The following is a 17,605-nucleotide window of genomic DNA, read 5'->3' on the forward strand; positions in this document are numbered from 1 at the left end:
TCTAGAATGTTAGAGAAGTGAGGATTAGAATGAGAAAGATGACTGACTAATGGTGGGAAGTAACATCAAATATACCCAAAGATATGTCAGAATATCTAACGGCAGATGGGGGGTGGAGGAGGGAAAGGAGAAAAGGGGGCAGGAACCCACCTGCGTTCAAGTAGAGCAAAGGCCAGCAGAGGTTATCATTAATTCATGACTCATTAATTCAACAAATATTCATGGAGCAGCCTGCTATGAGCCAGGCATTCTGAGACACATGGGACATGGTCATGACCGAGGTCGGTAAGGTCCCTGACAGTTAGAATAACCAGCATTTATTTGTCAGGTGTTGTGCTAAGCACCTATGATATATTTTAATCCTCCCACAGAGACAGATGTTATTTTAAGCCCATGTTACAGTTGAGGAAACAAGCTCAGAGAGGATAAGTAACTTGCCTGGGGCCACAGAGCTAGAGTGCCATGGAGCTGACATTCAAATCCAGGCATGTCTGACCGCCTTATGGTTGGTGGAACTTGCTAAGGGATGGTAAACTTAAGATCCTGGTACAGGAGCACCTGGTACTGTGGCCCCAGAAGCACAGTTGGGGAACAAGATGCTATCTGGAGCCAGAATCCAGGAACTCGGATTTCCTGGGACCCTTACACTCTAGAAATCCTCTTGCTTACTTCCTACTTCCTAGTGTCTGAAATCTCTTCAAAAGAGGACAGGATTCTTCCATTTCGTCATTAGAAGTGAATGTATAATTACAGCTCTGCTTTTTTGTGTTACTTATCTTCAGAAGGAGAGACAACTGCTCCCTTATGTGCAATAAGCTATTCTCGTACCTGTTGTTAGGAGGCCCGGGGCTACTTCCAAGCCTAAATCTGTAGTCTGGCACATTTTTCAGCTTCTCTGTCCCTCAAATAGGGGGATCCCGTCCATCTGTCTATTACAAACTGCTTATCAAGGGGGCGGAGGTGTTGTCCTGGCGCTGCTGACATTGAGCTCTGCTGTCCGTAAGCCTGTTGCTTTTCACAAATTCTCTCTGCTGATCCAGGAAGTGTCCCGTTCTTCCATTGGCTTTAACTCTTCCAGCAGGGCCGGAGTTGACTGAGGCCTGGAATAGTGGGGTCTGGCCAGTTGTTAGGGTCAGTCACTAATCTCTGGGCCACTTGAGTAAGGACCTGTATCACTGAGTTTCAGCTTCCTTTTTTTCCCCTTTTTCAGTTTCCATAACTTCGACTCTTTGGAGGGGGTTGTCCTGCTTTCCGGGCCCCTGAATTACATAATGGTAATTTTTCTAGCCTCTGTGTGGAACTGGAAATCTTTGCTCTCATCCCAGGCTTTCTTTAGAGATTTAACATGATGGTCCTCAGCTCTGTTCATACTCGCAAAGCGTGATCCAGCATCCTCTCACATTAATTTACTAAAACAGAAAGAGTTTCTATTTAGAGCCTAGACCCCAGTACCTGTGAGGAACTTGAACCCTCTGATTCTTTTCTGCACCTGCCTTGTTCTGGTGACATGCTCTTGGGTCCCAAGTATTTCCTAGGTGAGGTCGCACTGCCAACACTTTTAGGGAGGGGATGTCGTGCTGAGCTGTGATGCTGCCCTTAGCCCCAGGTCTCCCTTTCCACCACAGGGGGAAAAAAGGCATCTTACATTTGGTAGTATATATAAGTCCATGCCACTCTCTCACTTTGTCCCAGCTTACCCTTCCCCCTCCCCATGTCCTCAAGTCCATTCTCTACGTCTGCGTCTTTATTCCTGTCCTGCCCCTAGGTTCTTCATAACCATTTTTTTTTGGATAGGGAGGGTGGGAGGAAGATGCAAGAGGGAGGAGATATGGGGATATATGTATATGTATAGCTGATTCACTTTGTTATAAAGCAGAAACTAACACACCATTGTAAAGCAATTATACTCCAATAAGGATGTTAAAAAAAAAAAAGGCATCTTATTTAAAATTCTTTAAAAAGTTGGTAATCATGTATGCTGCACGCCCCTTCCCAGGGCTCTCTCTAACAACCGGAGAAGAATTCATACTAATAAAAAGAGGGATAATAATAGCTAACATTTATTGAGTAGTTTTCATGTAATAGACATTATGCTTAGAATAAATTTTTATCTGCTCTTTTTAGTTTATTCTTTATAACCCTATTAAGTAGGTGATACTATCAACCACATTTTATACATGTGGGAACTAATGCCCAGGGAGGTTAAAAACCCACGTCTGTGACTGAAGCACTTGCCCTTAGGGACTGTATGACACCTCCTCCCATTCATGGAAAACTTGATCAAGGCCTTGTCCTTCCTTATAAAAGTGCCGCAGAATGGCTAACAGGTTTCCCAGGGATTCCAGAGTCATCTGGAAGAGCAGTATTTTTCAAAACATTGTCTGTGAACCCCCTGCATCAGACTTCCCACCACTGCTTATTAAAATCGCAGTCAGGCTGAATCACAACCTCTGGGAATAGGGCCAGGGAATCTGCATTTTTAGAAAGCTTCCCACTGCCCCCCCACCGCCGGGGATTCTGATGGACTCTAATAAACACTGCTATTTTCATTGGCATACTAATCACAGCTTATGGGTAGGCCTGAAACCAGCAAAAGGGATTGGTGAGGCTGTAGGGCAGGGGTTGGACAATCTTTCTATAAAGGGCCAGAGAGTAGATAGTTTGGGCTTTGCAGGCCCTACAGGCCTCTGTTGCAACTCCTCGACTCTGCCATTGAAACACAAAAGCAGCCACAGACAGCCTATCACCAAAGGGCGTGGCTGTATCCCAATAAAACTTAGTATTCAAAAACAGGCAGCGAGAGGCCACAGCTTGCTGACCCCGATAGTCATCCTGGCCCACCAGCCCTCTGACAACCCCTTTTTTGTGGGGCTTATTCTTACACTACTTTCTGTTACCTACGGAGAGCTGTACCCATGAAATTAAAATCACCTGTTGTAACAGGTAAACCTTGAATCTTAGTGGCTTCAAGCAATAAAAGTTCTTTCTCATCTCACAGTCCAGTGAGGGTGTGCCTACTTAGGATATTCTGTGTGGTCATTTAGGGACCAGGACTCCTTCGTGGTGCGGCTTCACCCCTCTTGGTCCTCACAGCCATCCTCACAGCCAGCGGATGAGGAAAGAGAGCAAGGATTATTCATGGGAAATTTGTATGGGCGTCGTCTGGAAGAGGTACCCATCATTTCTACCCACATTTCACTGGCCAGAATTCTTATTGTTTGGGGTCCAGAAACAGTGATTTCTCAAGCCTGTGAGGCCCTTGGTCTCGAGACTCTCTCTAGTCCCTTCTGTCTTTGCTTGAAATCCATCCAGTTCTAGCCCGGGCTCATCTCTTCCTTGAAAAAACCTTGCTAAGGTCAGCCAGTAGGAGCCAGCCCACGGGCTCACTCTGACCTGTCCAGCCACGTTCCTTAGAGCTGCAGGCTCAGAAGGCACAGGTCCACCTCCTCAGTTACTGTAGGTGCAAGTTTTATCACCAGTTTGCTACTCCACAACCTAGATCTCTGTCTCTCCAGCCTCTGAGATGCATTTCCTCCCTGGCTGCTGCCTGCCTGTGAAGCCTGTGCCACATATTTTAGGTTGTTGCCATGGTAGTAGCACCCCACTGCAAGATACCGACTTCTGCGCTAGTTCAGGTAGCACAGCGGCTTTCACAGGTAAACCCAAACTCTACGTGATTAACACAACTAAATGTTTATTTCTTGCTCACAGCATATTCTAATACAGATGTTCTTAAAGGTATGACCTTCCACTTGGTTTTTTCCTTCTTGAAGCTCTGCCTTCCTCTGGGTCCTTATGGCCCTCTCCACCCTGCTGGCCGCAGGGAAGGAGGGCAGGCGCTTCCCATGGGATCCCACAGGCACATCACCTTGGTCTGTATTCTCTTGGCCAGAAATCAGTCATATGTTCACAGTCACTGCAAGAAGGGCTAGGAAATGTAGTGTAGCGACAAGCCCCAGAGGAACAGGAAATAGGTTTTGGTGTGCACGTAGGCACATCTGCCTCTTGGGCCAGGGCTGTCTGGACTGATGGAGTACCGTCCGGGAGCTTATCAGGAAGAAGGTCAACAGGTGGCCTGCCTTGGTGCTCACGGGAGACGTTATCAGGCAGCAGCTAGTGAGATCTGAAAGATGTGCAAATATCTTCACAAACGCAACAAACATTTACTGCATGTCCAGCCTGTGGCCAGCAGTGGTCCAGACTCTGGGGACCTGGAGGAGAACAAAACTCCCCTTGGAGCTCGGGGTGATCCCCCTAAACACAACCCTTGTGCTGCTGGGTGCCAAGGGGCCAGAGAGCCTGGGGACAGAGGAGGGGAGTGGGGCAGGTTTTTTAACATGGCTGGTTTGAGTGCCTCCTGCTGCCCTAGAAATGCATCCTGTGTAGTTCAGCCTGCCAGCCACCATTAGCAAGCGCTGTCTCTGCAGTGTATCGGATGAAATGTAATTAGAGGGGAAAAGGGCAACCGATAGCTGATGTCCTGTTTCTCTCTCTCTTGGTTGTTTTCCTAGGACATTGTTTTCCCTCTTGAGGCTTCTAAGGAGGTGGTTGCTCCAGGATGTAGGGTCGTCACCTTTTTTGTGTGTTTGTTTCTGGCTGTTGGCAAAGTTAGGGAGCTGGCACTGTGTCTTGGACCCCCCCTCTGTGGTGCTGAGGGCTGCACAGGGAGGGACCCAGAGCCCGGCCTCCTTGCTCTTTTCATGTTGTTGGCCATTTGGGTTAGAAGCCGCTGCTGCTGCGGTTGTGACTGCGTCATGGGCCTGGCTTAACTGATGAGGTGGGCTGAGGTCTGGGCAGACAGCGCTCAGTCAACAGCCCTTGAGCTTCAGCTCTGTGCCCGACCTCTGTCCAAGCCCGTGGACATTTCCCTCCCCGGAGCCCACTCCCTCTCGGTAACTCAGGGCGCCGGGGAAGGATCTTGAAACTGTTATGTAAGGCAATGGCAGTATTCTCCAGGAGCGTTTTCAAAAAGGGCTAAGAAAATGGGCATAGAGGACATAGCTAACACTGGAGGAGGCCACGGAGGGAAGTTTTTACATCTCTTTCAGAGATTTTTCGGTAGAAAATCATGTCACTAGAAGCAGGAAGGTAGACTGGGTAAATATCTAGGACATCCTTCCAAGCTGCATTCGTTAATTTGTCACATGGTTTCAGCTAAGGCAGTGAGGACAACAAAAGGTTAAATCTCTCCTATATGATGAACTCAGCCATCCCTGTGAAATGGAGGAAGCGGAATACCATTAGACTCTCTAATCTCATTTCTCTCTTGCTGTCCTTCTTGGAGCCTATTGAATAGTGACCTGGCAGAGAGTCAGTTCTGTGGACGCGAAACATCAGAGTCAGTCTCTTTCTGAACGTGCCAACAGGGCTGTAATTTAGAAAATGTAGCCTACCTTTTAAGGAAGGATGAAAAGGTACTAAATGCACATTTCTTTGCATGTTAGATCCCAAATATTTGGGATATATTAAACACGTAATTCCTGGGGAATTTTATTTTCTGTTTTATTAGAGTATTTGCATGACATATTAGGGCCAACTTATTAAAACTGTTTGTATTTGTAGATCTCCGGTGGTTTCATGAGTACTGCTTGAGGTCCTATATATGCCAACTATTCAATAAGATGTGTCTTTTGAGTGTGTAACTATGCATTCAAGATGCAAATGCAGTAACAATTTTGCCCTTGTTTTAATTACTCTTCCTCAACAACACATGTGATTTTTCTTATCTGATGTAAGCCATTTTTGAGAGGAGGGGCTAGGAAAGTATTAGCTACTGTCATGTAAAAAAAACTAAATATACTTGGAAGTTGGAATTTTACATTTTTCTGTTAGTCCTAGTCTTTTTCCATATTGTCATGTTGTCATAAATTAAAGGGGAGGGCGTGGGGCCTACCAGGATTTTGAAGTTTTTTTTTTCCTCCTATTTAAAGTTTATGTCTCCTGTATAGCATCCCATAATGCTGGTTATTTTTATGCTGAATATTTGGGACAAAGAGCCTCTCTTAAACGAAAGATAATTGCAAGCTTTGTCCCTTGCCTCAAGTTTACTGCAGGGTTTCTCTCCTCGTTGGTTATACAAAATGAAATTATAAACCACCAGTAGCCTGGGAGATGTCAATCGATTCCAAATGACTAAATATTTAATTCAATCATTGCCTATACTTCCAGGGATGACTCGGGTGTTTTTCTTCTTACTGAGGGCTCCATGAACGCCCGTCTCTGCAATGGCTGCTGAGGACTGTGTCTGTTGCAAGGAGGCTCCCCTGCAGTGAGGAGCTGGGCAAGCCTGTTCCATAGCAGCCCTTTTTGCAAATGGTAGTGGATTTTTGCAGAAGGTTTGTGGCCAGATCGCTATGTATAATACTGATGAAGCATTTTTGTTCCAGCTCTGTCTCGGAAGACCTAGGCTGTAGACGTGGGGATTTCAGTAGGAAACATTATGGATCTGTGGAGCTGGTAAGTTTACACTGTCTGTTCAGTGGTAGAACATTGATTTTGATTTAGAGAGGATCGCCAAGCTCTTCAGATCTTTTGTTGTATATTTACTGTTAGGCCATGTGAGTACAGTATAAGGACTGGATGGGAATGAATGACTGTTGAAGGGCTATAATAATTTGATCATCTTTATCTGTCTGTTTTTACTGTTACGTACTTTTAATCTGTGTCTTTCAGTGTGTTAAAACGTGGCTTGGTATTTTTCTCTGTTAATGGTGTTATATAATTAAATAAAATCATTTATGAATTAAGAAAGGTAGCATTTGTTTTTATGTTATCTTGTTCCTAAAAGTTTCTAAATCTAGTTTTTGAGGTTTAAATATTATTGTAATACATATTCTGATTTTTCTGTACCTTTGCTCTCTGGGTATGTGATAGGAGTTAGAATATTTATGAGCTCTTTTTTTTTTCCTGTTAAAAGTATATGTGTTGGGCTAGATAAATGACTGTGATAGGTAATAGATATCTGGAATGAAAATATCCATATTTTCCTTAATGAGAGAGATTGGGGATTGTGTTATGATTTTCTTTTAAAATTGTATGCTTTCATTTTAAAAGAGGCATAATGAAGGCATATCATAGCCTCAGTTTTTTAAAAGACAGAATTGTGTGTTCTTTTCCCACAAGAAAAGAACAAATTGCATGGAAATTTGAACAAATTTTCAGGAAAGTGTGCTCATAAGATTCTCTTGGTTATTGAAACATTAAATTTATTATTTCTATCTATTTACAAAAACTGAGTTGATGGGATCCATTTGTATAGTGCCCAGTTATCCCCGATTAATGTAAGCTGCATTCTTGCAGGGTTTAAAAAGTAAAAAAAAAATTATGCCAGAATCATGTACCAGTAACATTCTACTTGAATTCAAGCATACATTACAGGTTTGACTGTGTACCTGCCCCAGGTATATTCCTGAAAATATGTGTTAAGTAAAAGATTTCATCCTTGTTCTTAAGGCGCTTACTGTCCTCCAGCTGAGCAGATAAGATATACATAATATATTTAAAGAATGAATTTGGTCACATAAAAGATGCACTGGTTGATTCAATCAATGCCTGTTCTGTGTGAGTCACTGGTGACACCATGCCAACTCAGACCACCGCCTCTCCTGAAAGAGCGTGTGCATAACTATAATTCAGAGTGGGCATTGGTAAATATTGTGAGAAGCACACAGACAGGGCCTGGTGGGGGTTGGGAGAAGGAGGGAGCAACCCATTCTAGCCAGGCATCTCGGGGAAGCAGCCTGGAAGGCCTTATGGGGGCTGTGGGATGTGGGTTGGTGGCAAGGAAGACAGACAGTAGATATTTGCACACAGCAAGATTCTTGGCAGTGATGATTCGAAGGGCAGCAAGCAAATGGTCCTGCCCAGCAGAGAGTGTAGGGCAGCAGAGCATTGTGGTTACACAACAGCTAGGCTTTGGACTCAGACAGGCCTGCGTTCACATACCAGTTCCATCACTTATTATCTTTGTAAACATCTCTGAACCCCAGGGGTGCCTAAGAGCTTGTGCTCTGAAGTCATTCTTGTTTCATCATTTACTAGTTGTATGATCTGGAACTTCTTTGAGCCTCAGTTTTCTCATCTATGAAATGGGGTTTATTAATATTATCTACCTTATAGGGTTGTCAGGAGGATTAAATGAGGTGATGCACGTAAGCATAGTCCCTGTTAACTAGCTATAGCAGCAAAGATGAAATTTGGTAGCAAAAGTAGGACCTTGACTCTTAGGTAAAGACTTTGAACGTGATCTAATGAGTATGGAGCTCTGTAAACAATGAGAGTGGTGTCTGGGGGAGACAACATAGGTGTGTAAGATGGACCCTTTATAGACTTGTGGAAATCACAGAATATCAGACTGGGAACGTACTTCAGAGCAGCAGTTTCAAGCTTGAACGGGCATCAGAATCACCTGGAGAGTTTATTAAAACAAATTGCTGGATCCCACCCCCAGAGTTTCAAGTTCAGGGTTAACCCAGATTTTGTACTTCTAACAAGCTCCCAGATGATGTTGATGCCGCTGGTGCCAGGACCACCCTTGAAGAAACCCTGCCTCACTGAATCCTAGACTAGGCATCAGTTATCCCCAGCCTGATGAGGCAGCTCATTGAGCAAAAGTTCTTCAATCCATCTGTTCAGATTTTACTCTAGAGCCATGATTGTGTGTGTGTGTGTGTGTGTGTGTGTGTGTGTGTGTGTGTGTGTGTGTGTATGTGTGTGTTTATAACTTTTTAAATATTATAAAGTAACTTTTAAATACATTTTAAAATTCCATGTGTAATTTCACCACCTTGCAGCAAGTATTTTCATCTCCTTTGGTACCTTCCAATTTTTATAGCTCCAAAGCCATTTCTACATGGCTGTAATCAAATTATACATTTACTTTCGCATTCCTCTTTTTTCATTTAACTGTATTTTGTAACTATCTTCTTGTTATGTAGTCTTTGAAGTTACCGTTTTAATCGGTGTATGATAGCCCAACAAGGTGATAAACAATTATCTGTGGAACAGTTTCCCTCCTTTTGTAAAATCAGGTTGTTTCTAGTTTTCCCACGTTAGAAATGACATGCGCTAGAGGCTGCAATGGTTGGGAAAGATGCAATGAGCAAGTTCCAGTTTTGCCATCTGAGGATCTCTTGAAATTCTGACTCCAGTGTTTTAAGGGAGGAGACATTTTCTCTCACCTATGAATGGCACAGTATTATTAAATTAAAAACCATTTTATGTGTCCTAAGTTCATGAGAAAGCGAGTTTAATTTTTCTTACACCTGGTTTGATGAATATTGTTGGGAACCCAATTGATCTTGGGCATCCTGGAACTCAGACTTTGTAGAGAGGTCTTTAGGATTCTGTAAAATTGAAATTTTAGCATAAACTTCTTCTGACCTTCAGCAAATTAGGTAGAAGTCCTTGTGAAGAAGAATATCGGCCATTCAAATCAGCAATGAAGGCAGATGTAGGGGCTTGGTTCCTAGGTTTCAACTGGGTATACATTTGGTGAGAGACTGTAGAGCTCAGATCGCTACAGACTCACAGGAGAGTTTCTCAGCCCTGATTCAACAGCTGTGTGTTGAAGTCTCCCGCCATGGGGCAGGCACAGTGCCGGGCACTGAGGGAGAAGGAGAAGAACAGTTGTTCTGCTTTCCCGGAGCTGGAGATAGTCTAGCTTTAGAAACCAACGGCCTCAAACTTTGAGTCTCCAGGCCGTGTGTGTCTTAGCTGCCCCCAGCTGTGTTCCCTGCCTTAATCAGGGATGGTTTCCTCGCAAAGAACGGAGGTCTACTGGGTCCAGCTCAAGTATACAGTAATGCATGGAAAGGGTGTGGGTGAATCTCCCCAGAATGCGGCGCAGGAAGCACAGCTGGGCCCCATGTGACTGGGAAGCCCCCAAGCAGCTATTCTCGCTTCTCTCCAGTCCCTGTGATTTCTCAGCTTCACTCTTCTCTGCGTGTCGATACCAATCTCCTCTCTGCACGCCAGCTTCCCCGAAAGCACAGTTGCCTCTCTGCAGTCCATTTTTTCCCAGCAGCGGTGGGTTTTTTTTAATACTTCTTTTTATCATGGTAAAATATACACAACATAAAATTTACCATTTTTAAGTGTACAATTCAGGGCCATTATGTACATCCACAGGGTTATGCAACCATCACCACTATCCACTTTCAGAACATTTTTCATCATCCCAGATAGACACCGTACCCATTAAACAATGACTCGCCATTCCCCCCTCTCCCCAGCCCCTCGCAACCTCTGTTCTATCTTCTGTGTCTGTGAATTTGCCTATTCTACATATACATATAAGTGGAATTATACAATTTTTGTCCTTTTGTGTATGATTTATTTCACTTGGCATAATATTTTCAAGGTTCATCCATGTTGTAGCATGTATCAAAATTTCATTCCTTTTTATGGCTGAATAATATTTCATCATGTGTATATACCGCATTTTGTTATTCACCTATTGATGGATGCTTGGGTTGTTTCTACTTTTTAGCTATTGTGGATAATGTTACTATGAACATTGTTATACAGGTATGTGCTTGAGTCCCTGATTTTAATTCTTTTGGGTATATTAACTAGGAGTGGAATTGCTGGATCTTATGGTAATTCTATTTTTAACTTTTTGAGGCACTCTCAAACTAGTCTCAAAGTGGCTGCACCATTTTACATCATTCCCACAGCAGTGCTCCAGGGCTTCAGTTCCTCCACGTTCTCACCAACACTTGTTATTTTCCTTTTTTTTTTTTTTTAATAACCATCCTAACAGGTATGAAGTAGTATCTCATTGTTGTTTTGATTTGCCTTTCACTAATGATTAATAATGTTGAGCATCTTTTCATGTGCTTATTGGCCATTTGTATATCTTCTTTGGAGAAATGGTATTCAAGTCCTTTGCCCATTTTTAAATTGGGTTGTTTGTTTTGTTGTTGTTGAGCTTTAGGAGTTCTTAATATAGTCTTGATATTAATCCTTTATCAGATATATATGATTTGCAAATATTTTCACCTATTATGTGGGTTGTACTTTTATTCTGTTGACAATGCCCTTTGATGCGCAAAAGTTTTTAAATTTTCATGAAGTCCAGTTTATCTATTTTTTTCTCTTGTGGCCTGTGCTTTTGGTGTTTGTATCCAAGAAATCATTGCCAAATCCAATGTCATGAAGATTTCCCCCTATGTTTTCTTCTAAGAGTTTTATAGTTGCAGCTTTTACATTTATGTCTTTGATCCACTTTGAGTTAATTTTTGTATATGGTATAAGGTAAGGGTCCAACGTCATTCTTTTGCATGTGGATGTTCAGTTTTCCTGGCATTATTTGTTGAAAGGACTGTCCTTTTCCCATTGAATGGTCTTGGCATCCTTGTCGAAAATCAATTGATCATGTATACAAGGGTTAATTTCTAGGATTTCTCTTCTGTTTCATTGGTTTATATGTCTGTCCTTATGCCAGAGTGATGTTTTAAAATGTTGACAACACAATGTCTTTTCTTTCTTAAATCCCTTCTGTGGCCCATTGCACTGCAAGCCCAGACCTTTTACAAAGCCCTACAAGATCCTGCGTGATCCCTGTTCTGCCTTCCTCTCCCACCTTCTCTCATGCTACTCACCCTCACCGTGCTTCAGTGGCCTGATTTTGGTCTCTAGAACAATTTGAGTTCCTCCCTGTCCTTTGCACTTACTATTCTCTCTTCGAGCTGTTCTCTAACTCAGCATCCTCTTTATTTTCTTAATGGTGTTTATCACAATTGATTTTTTTAAATTATTTATTTGGCTGTACCGGGTCTCAGTTGCACCACGCGGGATCTTCGTTGCGACATGTGGGATTTTTTTTAGTTGCGGCATGCGGGATTTTTTTTAGTTGCGGCATGCGGGATCTTTAGTTGCTGCATGCGGGATTTTTTTTAGTTGCGGCACGCGGGATCTTTAGTTGCTGCATGCGGGATCTAGTTCCCTGACCAGGGATCGAACCTGGGCCCCCTGCATTGGAAGAGCGGAGTCTTAACCACTGGACCACCAGGGAATTCCCACAATTTATATTTATTTGTTTACTAACTACTCTCTCATCCACTAGAGGTGAGGGTGGGAACCACGTCTACCTTGTTCATTGTTGGATTTCTAGGCCCTGGCAAGGCCCTGGCACATACAAAGTTCTCATTCACTGTTTTTTATTACTAAATTGATTTCTAGTCCCCCAATACCCTGGTCTTGCAGCTCCTTCGCCCCTCATAGTCATAGGGCGAAGGGTTCATTCTAGGACCCTAATTTCTTGGATTCAGGTATCTATCCCTGATTCAAACAGTTGAGTTCAGGGTACTGGGATCATGTGGTATAAATGTGGCCTCCTAGACCCACATCCTCAGCAAAGTTTGTGGATAGGGCAGATTCTCTCTGAAAAGGATATAGAGAAAAGTCAGTTTCAAAGAGCCTGAGCTGGGTAGGAGGCCTCACATGTGTCTGCAATATTTCCTCTTATAGTAGATGATTTAAAAGCTCAAACTAAAAGCACCTGGCTAAAATGTCATCCTCTGCCAGTGGACTCTTATCCCTGACACTTTTTTTAATCCCATAAACAATGGTATGGATTATAAACTCTCTAAAAATAGGAATCATGGCTCTTTATTTACCACTGTATCCCTCATACTAACCACAATGCTTAGCATTAGTAACTTAGTAAATATTAATTGAATGAATGAATGGTTCAATTTGGTTGGAATTAGAGAGTAGCCTAACCCATCAAAAATAAAGAAGGAAAAACGAGCTTCTTTGATTCCCCCCTCCCCAGTATAGACTCATCAACTTGCAGTGCATTCCATCTGAAACATACGCCGTTTTTCTTCTTGATGAATTGAAAGTCTGGTCTGTCGTGGCAGCATTCTAAGCAAGGCACAGCTATTACCCCATCGACCATTCTTCATCACTTTATATCGAAATCTGTCAGGATAAGATTGTTTGTAGTTTTTACTGATCTTTCCTTGGCCTTTGACTCAATGGGTAAGAAACTGATGTGTTACAAGTGATAAATGGTGTGGGCGCCATATGGACCTCTCCCCTGCCCAGCCCAGCTGCTAATCCTCATATAATCCCACATCTGGATACTTCTGGGGAAGCCACAATCTGCAGGTAATTTCAAGTCTGGATAAAACAGGGTGGTATATTGTCCATTCCTTTGAAAACTTTACCCTAATGACTCAAGCCTGCATTTGGATCAGCTGCATGTTCCCCTGGTATATCAGAGAGACACATATAAATGCGACTCTGTGAGGATAGCATGGGTTTGTTGTTATGAACTCAGGGTGGCCCCAAAGGACGTCTGGCTGTACTGAGCACAACCAAAAGAGAGGTTTATCATGAACTTGGTTGGCATCTGCAGATTTTAACATTTGAGGTTTTGACTATGTGAAGATTTTTGAAGTCTGATATGTAGTAATTTGTATTTTTGCTCAGGCACAAACTTGAATTACGCCTGTGGGACTATTGTGCAGAAACACGACTCTTGGCTAATGAGTGATTTAGCTAGCTGCCTGCCCAGCATCCCTAATACTCTAACAGGGTTGAGTAGGCTTTTTGTTTTCAGAGGCATTTTATGGGAGAATTGCATTCTATGTAATATCACTAAATTGAGAGATGAGTGAAGGTACCAGCATATTTCCCTTAGGAACATCAAAACATCAAGACTTCTACATCCTACAACTAGAATCATAATTTTGGCAGATGTTCTCTGATATTTAACTGGCTTATATTTAAGGCTTTGATAGCTGGTTGACTCATGTAGGTACCGCAAGGTATAACATTCATCTGGAGTTATCAGTGAGTTAACATGGTTAAAAACTCTGATGCTCTTTTTAATATTTTTGATGCCTTTGTGGATGATCAGTAATGCCGACATGGAACATTTTCCAAGCTAAAATTATTGCAACCATTTTCAATAATGTAGAACTTTAAGACCTTACTCAGATAATTACTTATGCATGAGAATGGAACCAGAAATCTTTTATTATGATTATTATTTTATTATTATTATTAGTTTTGCTGTTTACTGAATGCTTACTATGTACCAGTGACTGAGCTAAATACTTTAGACGCATTTACCTATTTAATCCTCCCAAACGACTATAGGCAGTAGATGTTATTTGATTCCACCACACACTGTGGATGCTCAGAAGACATTTGTGGACATTGACTGGATTCCCGTTTATCAGATGATCTCAGAGAGATCCCACGGCTAGTGAGTGTAGAGGTGACACTTAAGCCCAGGTCTGTCTGACTCCAAGAGCCCCTGTGCTTAATCTCTCAGTCTACGAGCCTGTGCTCTCATAGCCCTGCCACTTATAGGCTGTTTCCTAAGGCAATTGGATTGATTGTTAGAGCAAACATCTCTGCCCTTAATCAACAGCATAGAGTAGCTCTGCTTGAGGTTTTAGCTCAAATATATAATTTCGAACTCTCTTAGGTCCAAATCTTAACAAAAGCTTGATTTTAAGAAGAATGTTCATAAAGAATTACCTAAGAGATGTCCATGCCATAAATGGTTTAAATTTAATTTCTGGATTAGGCCCAACCATAAGGTAGCTGCAAACACTTGGCCTGCCTTTCTTGGCCCCTCTTAGTCTTGCTTTTCTTGATCTGCGCCTTGGTGTTACGCCTTTAACTTGCACTGATGGACAGAGCAGGAAAGAGCCATATGGATCTGGATGGTGCGTCTCTTGCAGGAAGGTCTTGAGGATTTTTCTCAGTCTGTCACACAGTGTCTCCTTTAAGAGGGCTTATGAGAAAAGTTTCACCGGGACCAAAAAGCAGCTTTGTTGTTAACCTTATAGGCAGTAGGAATCCTCTAAATGGCTGACTGGGTTTTTTCCTCTTTGCATTGGCCTCTAGGAAGCTCAGGACCCTATTTATGGCTTGCTTCTAACAGCCTTAAAGGACTTTATAAGATGCAGCCTAAACTTATTCTCTTGTTTTCAGGTTATTTACCCACACCTAATTTTCCCTTGTTCTGAATTTGTTCTGTAGCTAATTTTCTCCTTTGAGTGAGATACATTTCAGTAAGCTGCTTTAAATCTCTTCTAAAAAATAAGGTAGAGCATAAATTAAAAAAAAAAAAATCTGTATTCAGCTTCTAGCCCTTAACAACATATCCTCTGTCCCCCATTGATGGTAGCTTAGTTTATAGAATGGTTTTGACCCTTGTCTCCTCCCTACCCTACTTTTTGATTAGTGCTTTCATGAACTATTTTCCTAGGATTAACAACACCTGGGGAGAATTAGCATCACCTGCCCAGCCGTTTGGTGACCACCTTGAGCACTGAGCCCTGTGTTAATGGTCTGGATAATTGGGGTCCAAAAGTCTTCCAAATCAACTAGCTAAACACACACTGTAATCAGAATACCAGACAAGTCCTCCAACTTTTCCAGGCAAAATCAACCCTGGAAACAGCCATTTCAATGATATTTGGCACCAGCATGCTCTCTAGTTTCAAAACTAGAACTGCAGACGCTCCACTCCCTCCTGGGTAGCGGCGGGCCTGGGCAGCTCACGTTGGGTTCCTCGTGGCCACACAAGTCTCCCGTTCCTGTGCGGCCCCACGTCCTCCTCCGGGTGACTCTCTCTGCTGCCGCAGCGCTCTCAGCTCAGCTCATAACCTCTGGCTCCTACACCTGCTGCTGGAAGCCTGGGGTCTTTGTTCTGTGACTCCAGTGGTCTTCAGCTGGTGGGATATAGTACTCTGATGGACTATAAAAATACTTTCAAATTTTGATCAGTGTACAACAGTTTATATTTTGTGACCCAGAGCTACAAACTGTTAACATATTGTTTATTGGTTAATTCTTCACAACAAACCTAGTTTTCTACCTTGATTGTGGTCTCTTGTATACTCTGGAGGTAAAATTCTCAAGTGTGTCTCAAACACCCAGTCTTTCTTAGTGTCTGCTTGATAATATCCGTTGCCTCTCACAACTTACTTGTGCCAAAGTGACCTCTGCCCTACACCAGGTCCTCTCACGTGCCCAGCTCAACTTTTAGTAAGACAGACCAGGCTCAGCGGTATGTATCGTCAGTTGTAGCAAAAATAAATTTTAAGCTTGATCAAAAATATATAACGTTGGGACTTCCCTAGTGGTGCAGTGGTTAAGAATCCGCCTGCCAATGCAGGGTACATGGGTTCGAGCCCTCGTCCGGGAAAATCCCACGTGCCGTGGAGCAACTAAGCCTGTGCGCCACAACTACTGGGCCTGCATGCCACAACTACCAAAGCCCGCGTGTCTAGAGCCCATGCTCTGCAACAAGAGAAGCCACCACAATGACAAGCCCGCACACCGTGACGAAGAGTAGCCCCTGCTCGCCGCAACTAGAGAAAACCTGCGTGCAGCAACAAAGACCCAATGCAGCCATAAATAAATAAATAAATTTATTTTAAAAATATATGTAGGGCTTCCCTGGTGGCGCAGTGGTTGAGAATCTGCCTGCTAATGCAGGGGACACGGGTTCGAGCCCTGGTCTGGGAAGATCCCACATGCCACAGAGCAACTAGGCCCGTGAGCCACAGCTACTGAGCCTGCGCGTCTGGAGCCTGTGCTCCGCAACAAGAGAGGCCACGATAGTGAGAGGCCCGCGCTCCGCGATGAAGAGTGGCCCCCGCTTGCCACAACTAGAGAAAGCCCTTGCACAGAAACGAAGACCCAACACAGCCAAAACTGAATAAATAAATTAAAAAAAAAAAAAAAGGAGTCATGGGCTGGCGATCCTGCACTCCAGCAATATTTACCATAGCCAAAAAAAAAAAAAAAATATATATATATATATATATATATATGTATAATGTTGTATACCTTTATACTGCTCTTATGAATACAAAATATTTTCAGTTTTCTGAAAGGTATTTTTAAGGACCTGTGTTTACTTCTGAATTCAGGCAGGCCTACCATCAAAAATGTAGTACTTGACAGCCATGAACACAGACCCAAGAATTTGAAAAACACCCTTTTACTTCTTTTAGTGCTGTTACCTTGAAAAGGAATCTTATTTTTTTGCCAACCTTTCACCATGTGGGCTCTGAACAGTCATAGCTCTTTGTTAGACCCTCAGAACCAAGTCTAATGCTTTTAACTTATTAGCTGCCCCCTGGTAGGCAACTTGGGACAGATTTCCCCGGGGGTGTGGGACCCAGAGCATTTGAGGCTTCTTTCGGGTCTCTCTCAGCACCCGCAAGCTGAGACCCTTGTCTTCGGCTTTGTCCTGTCTCGGGGCAAGTCCCTATTTTGTTGGGGTATACATCCATTCCGTGGGTTGGAGCAGCTTCACCCTCTTTGTAGGAGAGGAGAATATCTGTGGTTTTAAAATTTGCTCGCCTTTTTTCCCCCACTGGGTGAAATTTAGGGAAAGTCATGCCCAAATCCAGTGTAGCCTGCCGTGACTGACTTACCAAAAAGGGCTCCCAGTTTCATGCCACAACGAATATTCTTATTTTTATATTGAACTATTTTACATATTTAATTAAAGCAGTTACTTTGGGCTCCTTTATGTGTAAGAAAAGGATTGTATGCTTTTTGGCCTCCGCTTTTTAATTGGTCTTTTGCGGTTTTCACTGTGTTGCAGTCTTTTCAAATATAA

General features: G+C 42.9%; 1 protein-coding gene across 7 annotated transcripts in view; it reads left to right on the plus strand.

Annotated features, from left to right (window-relative positions):
- Positions 1-17,605, plus strand: part of GARNL3 (GTPase activating Rap/RanGAP domain like 3) — a 154,452-nt gene that overhangs the window by 36,776 nt on the left and 100,071 nt on the right. For 5 of the 7 annotated variants that reach the window (XM_082402606.1, XM_082402608.1, XM_082402613.1 and 2 more), the window contains one exon: positions 6,387-6,456. In XM_082402606.1, coding sequence (XP_082258732.1) covers positions 6,387-6,456 — 70 coding nt within the window. Of the gene's footprint in view, positions 1-1,785; positions 5,415-6,296; positions 6,316-6,386; positions 6,457-17,605 lie in introns of those variants that run through there. The other 2 variants (XM_082402607.1, XM_082402610.1) reach the window with 2 other exon arrangements.

Source organism: Balaenoptera borealis, assembly GCF_965194805.1.
Source record: "Balaenoptera borealis genome assembly, chromosome: 8".
In the NCBI taxonomy this organism is placed as follows: Eukaryota; Metazoa; Chordata; class Mammalia; order Artiodactyla; family Balaenopteridae; genus Balaenoptera; species Balaenoptera borealis.